Source organism: Mus caroli, unplaced genomic scaffold (genome assembly GCF_978045245.1).
Source record: "Mus caroli unplaced genomic scaffold, Mus_caroli_1 scaffold_14, whole genome shotgun sequence".
NCBI lineage: Eukaryota > Metazoa > Chordata > Mammalia > Rodentia > Muridae > Mus > Mus caroli.
The window spans coordinates 107,680,264-107,693,501 of NW_028227269.1; the positions used below are offsets into that span (position 1 = coordinate 107,680,264).

The 13,238-nt window shown below is 41.2% G+C and overlaps 1 protein-coding gene, 5 non-coding genes and 2 pseudogenes across 18 annotated transcripts in view; all 8 read left to right on the plus strand.

Moving 5' to 3' along the window:
• LOC115032805 (uncharacterized) overlaps positions 1 to 13,233 on the plus strand; it is a 31,369-nt gene extending 18,136 nt beyond the window's left edge. For 6 of the 13 annotated variants that reach the window (XR_015045279.1, XR_015045273.1, XR_015045274.1 and 3 more), the window contains 12 exons: positions 615 to 740; positions 1,349 to 1,476; positions 2,170 to 2,289; positions 2,874 to 3,001; positions 3,600 to 3,695; positions 3,890 to 3,969; positions 4,761 to 4,811; positions 5,289 to 5,370; positions 6,639 to 6,716; positions 7,200 to 7,313; positions 7,912 to 9,394; positions 10,176 to 13,233. Coding sequence is in view for 1 of the 13 variants with exons in the window: in XM_085830657.1 (XP_085686783.1) it covers positions 4,798 to 4,811; positions 5,289 to 5,370; positions 6,639 to 6,716; positions 7,200 to 7,313; positions 7,912 to 7,980 (357 nt within the window). In the remaining 12 variants the exon portion in view is untranslated. Of the gene's footprint in view, positions 1 to 614; positions 741 to 1,348; positions 1,477 to 2,169; positions 2,290 to 2,873; positions 3,002 to 3,599; positions 3,696 to 3,889; positions 3,970 to 4,760; positions 4,812 to 5,288; positions 5,371 to 6,638; positions 6,717 to 7,199; positions 7,314 to 7,911 lie in introns of all 13 variants that reach the window. The other 7 variants (XR_015045272.1, XR_015045277.1, XR_015045278.1 and 4 more) reach the window with 7 other exon arrangements.
• LOC115032830 (small nucleolar RNA SNORD113/SNORD114 family) lies at positions 114 to 182 on the plus strand. Its single transcript, XR_015045305.1, has one exon. It is a non-coding gene; the product is annotated as a small nucleolar RNA SNORD113/SNORD114 family (small nucleolar RNA).
• Positions 959 to 1,037, plus strand: LOC115032825 (small nucleolar RNA SNORD113/SNORD114 family; annotated as a pseudogene).
• LOC115032827 (small nucleolar RNA SNORD113/SNORD114 family) lies at positions 1,676 to 1,750 on the plus strand. Its single transcript, XR_003838488.1, has one exon. It is a non-coding gene; the product is annotated as a small nucleolar RNA SNORD113/SNORD114 family (small nucleolar RNA).
• LOC115032823 (small nucleolar RNA SNORD113/SNORD114 family) lies at positions 2,510 to 2,588 on the plus strand (annotated as a pseudogene).
• LOC115032828 (small nucleolar RNA SNORD113/SNORD114 family) lies at positions 3,163 to 3,237 on the plus strand. The gene has a single exon (XR_003838489.1). It is a non-coding gene; the product is annotated as a small nucleolar RNA SNORD113/SNORD114 family (small nucleolar RNA).
• Positions 7,048 to 7,119, plus strand: LOC115032824 (small nucleolar RNA SNORD113/SNORD114 family). Its single transcript, XR_003838486.1, has one exon. It is a non-coding gene; the product is annotated as a small nucleolar RNA SNORD113/SNORD114 family (small nucleolar RNA).
• LOC115032832 (small nucleolar RNA SNORD113/SNORD114 family) lies at positions 8,299 to 8,369 on the plus strand. Its single transcript, XR_003838492.1, has one exon. It is a non-coding gene; the product is annotated as a small nucleolar RNA SNORD113/SNORD114 family (small nucleolar RNA).
• Positions 13,234 to 13,238: the final 5 nt, after the last annotated feature.

Below are 13,238 nucleotides of genomic sequence, written 5' to 3' on the forward strand. Positions count from 1 at the left end.
AGGCAGTGAGGTGCCCCAGCACAGGATTGTCTCCTACCATGTAGTCTCCCGAGTGTACCCAGTAGCCAAGGACTGAGCCATTCCTGAAGGCCCAAGAGAGAGGAGCCTAGCTCAGGACCAATGATGAGATCTGATGGTGTCTGAGTATTTCTCGATGACATGAACAGATATCTGAGGTCAGGCAAAGAGCATCTACAACTGGGCTGCATTTTGGTGTTTGCCTATGGTCTAAGACAAATAACATTGCTCTGACTGTAACTTATTTCCATTAGGCAAGGAAACATGGCTGGCAGATAGGCAAACTTGGGGCAGAAGGGGTGTCCCCATGCCTGTGCCTACAGGCAGAGCAGCACAGCTTAAAATACTCCATGGGGTGTTTGGAGCGATGGCCGATAATTTTCTGGCTCCATGCATGATCACTTAGTGTAGACAGAGGCCAGCCCATTTTTTTTTTTTTGGGAAATGGCAAGAAATTACTCTCTCCTGGGAAGAGAAAATACAATTATAGCCTAGGCAAAACTTATGAGCCTAGGTTCTGTAACTGTGGAGGGCACGGAATGGTATCCCACAGAGTCTCAAAGATATCTCTCCCTTCTCTCCCCTGTTCTCTTCAGAAAAGCTGACTTAACTGATGGCACAAGTATACTCTGAACCAGGACCCACTTCAATCTCCACTGTGACAGCTTGAGTCCTGCTGACTGAGAGGCGGCATTTTGATCTTCCTCGCTTACCACTTGTAGGTATGTGTAGTGGTGAGAGTGTTTCTGCCTTAGTGCAGTAGCAGAAGACTGTTAGCGCATTAGTGCAATAGTTAGTTGTAATTTCTGGCTTCTTCTAATGGTTGCTCTTCAGGGGCTGCCACACAGAATGTTGTAGTACCCTGTGACCAGAGCTCTGCCCTCAGCACCCACTAAGCAATTAAGGTGTGCAGTTGGCTAGAGAGAGAGGGGCCCCATCCAGGACCGATAATGAGATCTGGTGGCGTTTGAGTAGTAAGTACTCCATGAACGCCAAGTATCCAGAAATCTGAGGTCAATCCTGATGCCTTGCTAAGTTCTGGATGGAGGCCCATAGGCATATGCCTGTCCCTTGTGGACATGAGGTTCGAGGCGAGGGCTTGAGTGCTCTTTAATCACGTTCCTCAGAATCAAGGCTGGGGCAGCTTGAGGTCTGCCCATGGAACTGGGTCAGAGGGGCCCTGAAAATCTACTTGGATGAGCAGGAAATCCACACCCACTCCCTTAGAGATAAAGCTGACAAGACAGCGCCCTTGAAATGTAGGCATCCTGGGCCAAACGTGGGAGCAGGTCTCAATATTTCTATTTTTTCTCTGCCTTCCAACATCCAGAGAGCTGACCTAAGTGATGTGAGAAGTTTGCTGTGATGGACAGTTTCTGGGTGCCTTGCCAACAATCCAGAGTACATGGTGACATGTCAACTCCAGCTGTGATCCTCCTGGGTGGCACTGACTTATAGGTATGGAGGGTCTCCTCATAAAATGGGTGTCAGACAGACTATGGAGAGAAAGTGTTAATTTCGTGCTAGCTTGAGGACCAGGCAGTGTGAAGCCCCCACCACAACACAGGATATCCTCCTACAGTGTGGTCTCCTGAGTGTACCACAGTAGCCAAGGAGTGAGCCATTCCTGAAGCCTCAAGAGAGAGGAGCCCAACCCAGGACCTATGATGAGATCTGGTGGCATCTGACTGTATCTCGATGACAGCCATGAGAACAGATGTCTGAGGTCAGGCACAGAGCAACTTCAGCTGTGTGCTTTGTGGTGCTAACTGACAGCCTGAGAGCGAGGAAAGTGGGATCATTTTTGTCCATTAGGCAAGGACACATGGCTTCCAGAGAGCAAAGTCGGGTTAAAGTGGGTAGGACCATGACCTAGGGCTTAGTGGGGAGCAGCATGGCTTGGGGCGTCCAAGAGACATGCTGATAGATTGGGGAGATGATGAGCTGACCCCATGGAGGACTCCTCAGCCTCTTCTTGATCCAATCCTTTTTTCTGGCCCCTAGTGAAAAATTAGTCTCTCCTGGGAATAAAAGTTTCAGTGCAAAGTAGACCCAGCTCATGACCATTGGCTCCGTAAATGGGCAGGACATGGGGTGGTGGCCTACAGAGTCTCAACACTGACTCTCTCCTCTCTGCCCTGTACCTTGCAGAAATGGCGACCCAACAGATGGTACCAGCACACTGAGATATCGAACCACACCACTGTGACATCTCAGAGCTTTGCTGACCAAGAGGCAACATCTTGATCTTCCTTGCCCACCAGCCTGTAGGTATGTTTAGTGGTGGGAAACTGTGTCTTCCTTACAGCACTACCATGAGAGAGTTAGCGCATTAGTGAAATAGTTAGTCCTGATTTCTGGGTTTTTCTAATGGCTGCTCTTCAGGGGCTGCCACACAGAATGTTGTAGTACCCTGTGATCAGAGCTCTGCCCTCAGCACCCACTAAGCAATTAAGGTGTGCAGTTGGCTAGGGAGAGAGGGGCCCCATCCAGGACCGATGATGAGATCTGGTGGCGTTTGAGTAGTAAGTACTCTATGAACGCCAAGTATCCAGAAATCTGAGGTCAATCCCGATACCTTGCTAAGCTCTGGATGGAGGCCCATAGGTCTACGCCCGTCCCTTGTGGACCTGTGGTTCCAGGCGAGGGCTTGAGTGCTCTTTGATCATGTTCCTCAGAATCAAAGTAGCTTGAGATATTCCCATGGAATTTTGTCAGAGGAGCCTTAAGGCCACACCCACTTTTTTTTAGAGAGAAAGCCTACAAGATAGCTTGTTTGAAATGCAGCAATTTTGGGACAATGTAGGGACAGCGTCTCAATATTTCCTTTTCTTTTTCTGCCTTCTGTCCTCCAGGAACGTGACTCTAGTGATGGTAGAGGTATGGGGTGATGGACAATTCCCAGGATGCCATGGCAGCAGTCCAGAGCCCTTGGTGACTTGTCAACTCCAGCTCTGTTCCTCCTGTGGGCACCTGCTTATAGGTATGGAGATTTAATCAAAGCATCGATGATCAAGCAGATATGGCTAGCACTAAGTGTTAACTTAGTGCTAGCTAGAAAGTGTTAACTTAGTGCTAGCTTGTGGATCACACAAGGTGATGCCACACTTGCCAAGAATGAGTCAATTCTGAGAGGGGGGAACCCAGAACAATGATGAGATCTGGTGGCATCTGAATTTTTCTTGATGGCATCCATGTCAAGAGAAATCTGAAGTCAGGTACAGAGCCACTTCAGCTGAACTACCCTCCATTGTAAGTTCCATTAGCAAGGAAACATGGCTGACAGGCAGTCAGAGTTGGTTTAAATTGTGCAGAACCACAACCTTGCATGGGGACCTCACAAAGGGCATGTTGAAACATGAGTGTGCTAAGATGCTGACCCTAAGCTGCATGCCATAGCGTAGAGGGGACCTAGCTCTTTGTTCCTTCAAATGGAAAGAAATTAGTCTTTTCTGGGAAGAAAATGTACAGGTACAGCTCAGGCAAAGCCCATCAGCCTAAGTGATGTCACTGTGGAGAACATGGCATGGTGACCCACAGTTTCAACACTCTCTGTCCCCTTTCTCCCCTGTTTTCCTCAGAAAGGCTGACCTGGTGATGGTGAAGCACCACCCCAACTCTGCATGTCACAAGTCAACTTCTCTGTCCCTGTGGAGTCTGGTTCAAGGTCTTGACAGGTATTTGTTATTGTTGTAAAATATACATATACATAGACTGTAAACCAAATCAGTAAAGTGCACTATCATTGATAAGATTCATTGCAACATTCACATTAATTCATTAAAAGGGGGGCAGCACACCCAGTTTCATAGAGTGAATTTCTGCTTGTGTGTCCCGTGAATTGTCTTTTTTTTTTTTTTTTTCTCCACAGTGGCTGATTGACTGACGTCATCGCCAAAGTTTCCTGTTATAGAGAGTTCCTCTGATGTCACTTCAACACCACTACAACTGGTATTCACTTATGTTTCACATTTCGGGCAGATCATGGTAAAACCCCATGGTCATATCACATAGTTCTTGTGCACATGGCACGTGTAAGATCAATCATACAGCAATAGCTTTAACTTCAAAATTGAAACCAAGCACAGTCCAGCTGCCACAGAGGTTTTCAATGTCTTTTCTATTTCGTATTAACCTTATAGTCTCCATTTTTTTCCTCAGAAAATTTATGTTATATATGTTAAAATCATTTTTAGCCTATCACAACTTATGCATATTAGATTTTGTTTCCATATTGTGATTCATATTTATAATCGTTAGGTTCTTCTAAACTTCAAGCCACAGTCACATATTACTGTGCCTGGCTTGGACTGTCCATGATAATTGCATTGAGAAAGTCTGACATGTGTCCAGGGTCGTGTGCCACTCACTAATCTTTATAGCATACATTCTATGAGTAGTGAGTGACCCTCAAACATTAAAACACAGCTGCCCCTGGGGAAAGGTGGAAGGAAAATATGGTTGGCCACCACATTAGTTTAAAGTCCCTACCACCCTGTCCTCAGTCAGGTCTGTGTAGAGCAATTCCTTACTCTTTATTCTTTTATTAATGATAATTCAAACATTACATCCTATAGCCGAGGTTTATGTTCTGGAGAACGGAAGGAATTATTCATATTATTTAGTCATGAGTTAGATATATGACTCTGTAAGTCAAAGCTGAAAGCTGTTGCTCTTTTATCTGCTTTTAAAAGTCATTTATCAAATGCTTTGTTTTGTTTTGTTTGTTGCTCCCCACATAGCGCCTCTGAGAGCTGATTGCAGAATTTCCTATGTTTAATGACTGCATCAAGGTAAACATGGGTAAAAGCCATACATTTTTGTCCATATTTTGGTTATTATGGCTGTAGCTTTACAAAGCATGAAATAGAATCCTACAGGTCTACTCTCACTTTGCCTTTTGGGGTGAAGATGGGCTTGTGTACTGAATAAATACGATGTCTGAGGATGGTTCATAGCACTTGTCTTCATAGCGCTGTGAACACTATAGTCTGAATATATCAGAGAGCTGTGCTCCTGTTGAATATTTGTGTATCACAAGCATTGCTAGTGAATTATTGACTTAGCCAGTAAATAGTATCTATGAGAATAGGAAAGGTCAAGCTGTGTCTGGACCAATGATGATAGTTACCAAGGTATGAGAGAGATGACGAATAACACATGTCTGAAGCAAGCTCAGAGGTCCGACCCAAAAGATAGGTAGATAATCAAAGGTCCTTGAAGGACAATGGCATTTTTTTTTCTTTTGTGCTCTGTTTTGTACTCCTCAGAATGTGCACTCCTAGGTTGATGTCTGCATTTTCTATGATCAGCAGTGGAACATTTGCATCTCTGCATTGGACTTGGGGCAGTGTAAGTACTCGTTACTTACTATCCCTGCTTTTTATGCAGTCTGTGGAAATTTGGTTACTTAGTTAATAGAGAGCTGCTAAGGTAGAGAGAGAACAGATTCCTAGATATGAAGCACTTTTCTCCATGCACATTCCCTTGGCACGCATGCTCATAAACACAAATGAATATTGAAAATAAGTTTTAACTATGGTTGTTTTAAGCCAAATGCAACCAGTCATGCCTATGGATTTTAGTTGAAATAGGACAATGAGTTGGCCATGTTTGATGATCTTCGGCTCCTCATTGAAGGAGGTAATCTGGATCTTTAGAGGAGTGTCTTTCAGTTTGTTTCAGTACCTGGAGGAATAAATAGACTTTTCGTTTTAATTAGTGAATTAATGATTCAATCTAAACATAAAAGTGAACGGAGCCAGGGTGGATTCACGTTGAGCGCAGGTAGTATGCATCCAGGGTGCTGTGCATGTGCCTCTGGGTCTCTCCTTCAGCAGATATTCTCTCTGGTTTCACCAAAAACACACTACTGTTTTAATTTCTTGAATAGTAAATAAATATAGAAAACAATGAAGAGAAATGAATGAAACTCTATTCATTAATGAACATGAGTATCAAGGCAAAAAAAATTACCTTATTACGCTGAAAATATGAAATCCAAAGAGAAGCAAGTAGCATTCAACTCTTTCTGTGTATGGAGGAAACAGTATCAGTAAGAGATAGAATTTCATTGCTTTGCAAGGAGTTTGAAGACTTTCATTTTAGAAGACAATAGTATGAATATTTTTTAAGTTATGATAGCTTGCACGAGTGACTCAGATGACAAAAAAAAATTAATCAAAGAGAAAGCAAGAAAACTTTTTTAAAGCAAAATTTTGTTTGTATGCTTTCCTGAAAGCTGATTCTCTCCTGTACTGACATGTTTATTCACCTGTGTAGATCCTGGGACAGTTCTAGTGCTCTCTTAAGTATTTCATTCTCTCCTCTCCTCTCCTCTCCTCTCCTCTCCTCTCCTCTCCTCTCCTCTCCTCTCCTCTCCTCTCCTCTCCTCTCCTCTCCTCTCCTCTCCTCTCCTCTCCTCTCCTCTCCTCTCCTCTCCTCTTCTCCTCCTCCTCCTCCCCTCCCCTCTCCTCCTCCTCCTCTCCTTGCCTCTCTTCTCCTCCCCTCCCCTCCCCTCTCCTCCTCCCCCTCCCCTCCCCTCCCTTGCCCTCCTCTCCCCTCCCTCCTTCCCCCACAACCCTCCCCTCCTCTCCTCTTTTATTCTTTCTGTACTCAAGGTGGACCATGTGAGTAGAGAACCCTCCAATGGTCAAGCTCTCTATTTGCACCAGCTTGAGGAGACGAACAAGACCAGTGTGAGTTGCAGGATTCTCCTTGTCTTGGTTTGAGTGTTTTAAGACAGTGTTGAAACAGTGTACAGTGTAGTCAGTAATGACCATTTGAATACCACTGGTTGATAGGGGGACCACATATAATTGTCCATTTGTCATTCAACTATGTTAACTCGTCTCTATGTTAACTCTCGTTATATGATGGACATATTATAGAAATTCCATGCACCGATTAGGAATTACTAGAGTCATATTTATTTATTTTGTGGGGTTGGTAGTTTCTAAGCATAGGGTTTATTATAATTAAGTAATTAATAGGGATAGTGTAAATAATTTAAGAAAAGGAGAACTAATCTTGGTTGATGATGACCACCGGTGGCATTTGACTCATACATGATGACTTCGAGTCTGAAACACCAAGATTCAACAGAGAAGATAAGTGGATGCATGACAATTGATAGCAATGGTGTCATTATTTTGTCCTGTGCTCTCCTCTGTCTTCCTTAGAATGGACTTTCCCAAGGTATCTATTCACCTCCAATGGCTTCCAGTCCATCAGTTGCTCATGATGATGTGAGATCTGCCCAAACTTCTCCTCATAGTTTTGATGGTTTGAGGAAGGTTAGTCCCTGTGATATTATGAGGTGAAATATATTCACACTAGGTTAGGTGTAATAGTATAACATAGTATATTATAGTGTATTTTATTATGCTTATGTCTCAAAAGGAGGATGGTTGTTGAAGGACACACGTTATCTTCACAATATAGAAATGAGTGGAGAAAAATAGGAGCAGTCTTAGATTCATGATGGCCATTGGTGGTACATATGAGGTACAAAAGTCTCTGAGGCCCATTATAATATCCAGGTGTCAACAATAGTGGAGAGTTGACTCTAGTCCATATATATGGTTGGATGGGTGCAAGAATCAATAAAGTATGGTCCAATTACAAAATACATGATGAACAAGAAATACATTTTAGGTCAAGTAGGATTACACATATCTCCTTTTCAGCCAATGATGAAAGCTCCAACATAAAGCATAGCTTTTTGAATATCTGAATCTTTGCTAAGCTCTCCATTATTAACTGAAGAGCTAATTAAATAGATACTCTCTCTGAATAAAGGATTACCTAGGACTAAGTAAGTGAAGATCATTGTCAGAGGTCAATAGCAATATGTTAACTTTGCCTTTATCGTTTCTGCTTTGTATTCCTTAGGTGTTTGCTGACTGGAGGAGGTCTCCATGTCTAGGATCTCCGCTGATGTCATGGGTGGTGCTGGGATGACCGCTGTGAGTAATCCCTTGGACTCTTTCTTCCCGTTTGGTGGTATGCTTAGCAGAACTCAGTGTGTCACTGAAAACTGTGCTGTGGCATTAAGAATGAGTGTTTCATACCAGGGAGTGCCACAGACATGAATGGAAGTTGTCAAATTATTAATAAAACATTGAGGATGGTTAATGAAGGCTAGAACACTTCCACACTGATTAGGAATAAGATTTTTAGGGTTGTTGGAATAATAGGTGCTCAAATTATTATTAGCTGATCGTTGAACTAATTATCAGACAATAGGAAAGGACTGCTTGGAAGAAGAAAGGAGCAGCCATGATTGATACTGTGCTCTGTTGACATATGAGTCACATGGATGACTACATGTCTGGAACTTTGAGATCTACTAAAGAAGTAGTATAATCCTTTGTCTTCCTTTCCAGTGTTCCCGTAGAAAGACTACAGGCCTGGATAATTTCTTCATTCCCCGCACCCTCCCTTGTTATAAATTCTATTTTGTCTTTATAATTATATCAATGTGAGAATCAAGCAATCAGTCTCAAAAATAAGTGAAAATGAAATGGGTAAATCATTGCCGGAGCCAAGAAATAGATTAGTATGTACAGAATATTTTTTTTTGCCACTGATGACATGGAACATGTAAATTACAAAGTCTGCATTCTGAGACAGTTTGAAAATTCCTTGTGTTTAAGCCACAAGAACATTAAATATGCTCCAAAAATGGTGGCCCTAGTGGCCAGTGGTAGGTGAGAAGTGAAGGCTATTAAAGGGAAAGACTTGATTCTGTTATCTTCTCTGCTCAGTTGTCCCTAGGATGGACGCACTGTATGACAAGGGCATCCTCCATGATTGGGGTCTCCTGTTTCTGCTGCACTGATTCTGAATAGTTTTGCTTAAGTTCAAAAAAAAAAGATTCAAAATTCTGTTTTGAATGATTTGCTTAAGATTACTCAGTGCCTTATGCAGCTAGGAGGCTTCCATCTTTAGTCTCGCCCTTTATAGACAGAGGCCTCTAGAAGTAGATCTCTGAGTTTAAGGACAGTCTGAGCTACAAACCAAATTCCAGAACAGCCAGAGCTCCACACAGACACAGACAAAAAGAATATTCACATGATTAGTGAAGACCACCTGTATCCCAGTGATTGATCACTAATGGATATTGAGTCTTCTATTGATTGTACTTTTATGAAAACTTGAATTAATTACTAGCTAGTCTGAAGTTATTCATCTTCTTATAAAATAAAAGACTCCAACTGAGTCAAAAAGATGCAAAACTAGAATGGAGAGTGAGCAGGTCTTACATCTCTCATATTCTGTCTGATGTTTGTCCTCGAGTGAAGGAACGATGTGACTGAAGAGTCTGCCATGGTGAAGGGCTCTGTGCTTTCCCAAGAAGAAGTTCATGTTGAATGTAAGTTGAAGCCACCATTCTTATCTTAACATAGTCACTGTACTATTACACAAAATGTGCACTATACCTCACAAATAGCCAGCCTTATGCCAGTGACTGTTAAGGTGCTCTATTAATCAGACATGCATGAGCAGTAAAAGATAATTGATAAAAGGATAAGCCAATGCTGTACTAGCCCTGTATGCAAGTTAAGAGTATGCATAAGGTCTCTTCCTCCTATGCTCTTCGTTGAGCTGGCATTCAATGGGAGATGATAACTTACTCAACAGACAGATAAATAAAGAAATAAAGTCTTTGATCAGTGATGACTCTGTTGGTTTGGGGGTCATGAAGGAGTGCATATGTGGATTTCTCAGGTCCAACCTCAAAGATGTAGTACAGTCACATGATCTGCTTGCTAAGAGTCAGTGACTGGAACAAATTACAGTTTAGAGTTTGTTTTTATGTAGTTTATTGTACTTTTATAATGGGACCATTGTGCGAAGTAGTTAACAAATAAACAAAAAAATATAAACTAGGCAATGTCAAAATAAAATACCTCAGTGGATATGAAAATGAGTACATGCTTTTACTTCTGTGGCTGTAAATTTTTACTGTATAAATTATTCAACTTTCTACTCCTGTGCAAAAAGGGAGTTCAAATTTTTTTCATTTTTCTTTTAGTAAAAATAAAGTAATTACTCTTTCAATTAATGATTGTTAAGAAAAGGTGAATGCAATACTCAATAGACAAGAAAAATAGCAGTTTCATTGTCATGCATTCTGTTTTTTTGCCCCTTAGAGTAGACTAATGGGAAGAGAGTTCCTTATTCACACCTGGAGTTTAAGGTAAGTATTAGACAGCATGCTTGTCTTTGTAGTTTTTTTAAAGTTGTATTCATATATGATAACTACATCACTATTTAAAGGCAGAAGACCATGTGTAGGCCAGTTTCTAATGTGTGATGGACATGAAGCATTCATATTCATATAAGTACAGTCACTTACATGGAAAGATGTGCCATATGATGGTCAGACAGAATTTGAGAATAATCTTATAGCTGATTATAGCAAGAACAAATCCAATGACAGACCTCTTGGGTTTCTATAAGCCATACTACTCAAAAGATGTCAATGGTGAATTAATGAGTTAATAACTACACAGGGGTAGTAGTGTAAAGAGCCCAGTTGTCATCCTGGTTCATCAAGACTCCCTGTGTCACCTGAAAGATGAATTTCTATACATACATCTGGAGCTTAGGCCCACCACAGAGGAATGTACCACCACCACCTCTAAAGTTATATTTTAGGCAGGGATTTGGAAGATATATGGGTTTTATTTTTGATTTTGTTAAAATGTTTTTGAAACTAACACTAAAAGCAGTTCAAGGAAAGAATCAGTTCAATGAAAGAATCAGAAAAAATATAGTTATTAATGTATAGGGATAAACCATATTCAACTATAGCAATATTTTGCATGGCAACTAGACATTTCTACACACTAATACCACTGCTGTGCACAAGGTAGAAGATGAATGACAGAATCTATTTCTGTGGCACAACTGATCCTGTTTATTTATACAAAAGAAATCAAATAAAAGACATCCCAAATTGCCTAAATGACTGACTAATCAAAGATCAAATACAGAGACCAATGCAAATGAGGTGTCACATCTCCTTTGCTCTGTATTCCTGAAACAGCATCGTGCTGACCCATTTCTCTTTGGTCAGATTTGTGGGTGGATCTGTGTATTGTCAATGTAGAGAGCCCTGTGAATAATGTCAGTTAAGATTGTGGTCTTGATGTAAAAAGCCATTCACACCAAATTATTTTTCAAAATGTGACTTAGAATCACTTAGGAGACATTTTGACCTACCTCCAAAAATGGGCTTAATGTAAACCATTATTACATTGATTTTTCACATATGTACAGCAGTGAATATATTACAGAGTACAGAGTAGATATATTGTTATGATAGTAGTTATGCAGAGGATACTAAAGCTATCCAAGGATCACAAGTTTTTGTGATTCTCATGTGATTATTCATAGTAAATGATCATCAATACAGGCACATGGTCAATAAAACCACAAAGACATGAATGAAGACTACAAGGAACAGCCTGAGCTCAGGATGCTGATGCTGGTAATGCAAGAGTTATAAACTTCAAAGAGTGTCTGGAACACGGGCTTATTCCAACACGGTAGGAATCTAGTTGCTCTTTCAGGAGAGAACATCTGTAGAAGGTTCTATGCCTGGATCCTGGGTTAACTAGAAAGGAGTCCATGAGAATCAATGAATAGAATAAAAGAGATAAATAGGACAGAGGAAGCCACACTCCAACCCCTAGCTCATGTTTCACTGGAAGAACACTGATAGCATGTGAAGGGATGATAAAAGGACCAGCAGGCTTTGCTGTTTCCAGGGGTCAATAGCTCCTGATGACTAGGTGAGCGTATTACGCTGGAATCATCGTGAGTTCAGAGCTCATTTTGTCATATGGCAAATACCCCATCATTATCAGGAATGACCCCTAAAGGCTCACTAGACACCATCACAAAGTTTCAGAGTCTCTGTCAGCTTGGCAATGAGCAACGTGATTATGGCTGTATTATCTTTGCCAGTGTCCTACATGTCTGAAAATAGTGAGTGTATCATTGTAAAGCAAGGCTAAAAATCAAGAACTAACAAGAAAAAAACATGGGGTTGGGGTTAGCATTTTTTAAACAAGTTACAGTTTATGCATTTTATCTTCTTCTAGTTCAAAATTCCCAATATTTTATTAATTTTCTGATAATTTAATATGTCTTTAAATTTATTTTCATATATGCATACTGTATTTGCATCAATCTATCCCTGCACCTAGGCATTATCATTTGCAAATGTCCTCTTTCTGTTCCGCAGGAAGTTGGACTACAGCCAATCAAAACTAAAACATGGCGGCATTTGCTCTCTGGGGAGAGATAATATCATGGAATGTAAGCATAAAGTGCCCAGTGTGTGCCATTAGCTCATGGTTTCTATTGGGTCATCACAGAAGATAACTGCATAACTGTGATGATGCTAATCTCTGAACCCAAATTAATTCCATCTAGTATGAATGAAGTCTAAGACCAAAAAAAAAAAGATTCCTTAATTTTCAACAATTGAATCAACACCTGTGACAGATGGTGGCTGCTGCTTAGGGATTCAGGCATGTGGCCATGCAGTCTGACAGCGTGATTGTTTTGGGGGAACACATGAACCAATATGCCTGTGGCTGCTGATGAGTGTTGAATGCATCTGAGGGGGAATCCATGATCACTTTACACAGCTGAGGTCCATCGCATGAAAGAAATCAGTAGGCATACGTGATGATTATGACTTCAGGAAAGTTGAAAAATCTACCTGTGGAGTTCCCGTGGGCTCATAGACATTGATTTTGCTCAGAGACTGAATAAATGTCTCGGTCAATAAAGATATACAAGAGGGGGGAAAATGAGCCCAGTATGTGGACCAGTTTTAAGTCAAGGAGTAGTGTTTAAGTTCTGAAATGTCTTGGTCCATTTGGGTCGAAATGCTAGGGCTTCCTTGTATTTAACTCATTATGGGAAAATAGTTAAGCAAACATCTTTGGTAACCAAACAAATGAGCACAGCATGGAAATTGCTACTGAAGCTGACTGGTGTTTCTCTGTGTTACTTTGTACTCAGTACAGTGGATGCATGCAGCTCCTCTCATCATGGATACTTCAGGATGAAGGTCGCAACACTCACTGCATGGCTGGGCCAGTACAGACCTCAGTGAGTAAGAGACCAAGTTTCCTGCTTGCTCTTTCTCTTACGCTGATCACTGTCTATTTCAAATTGACATTATGTGTCATATA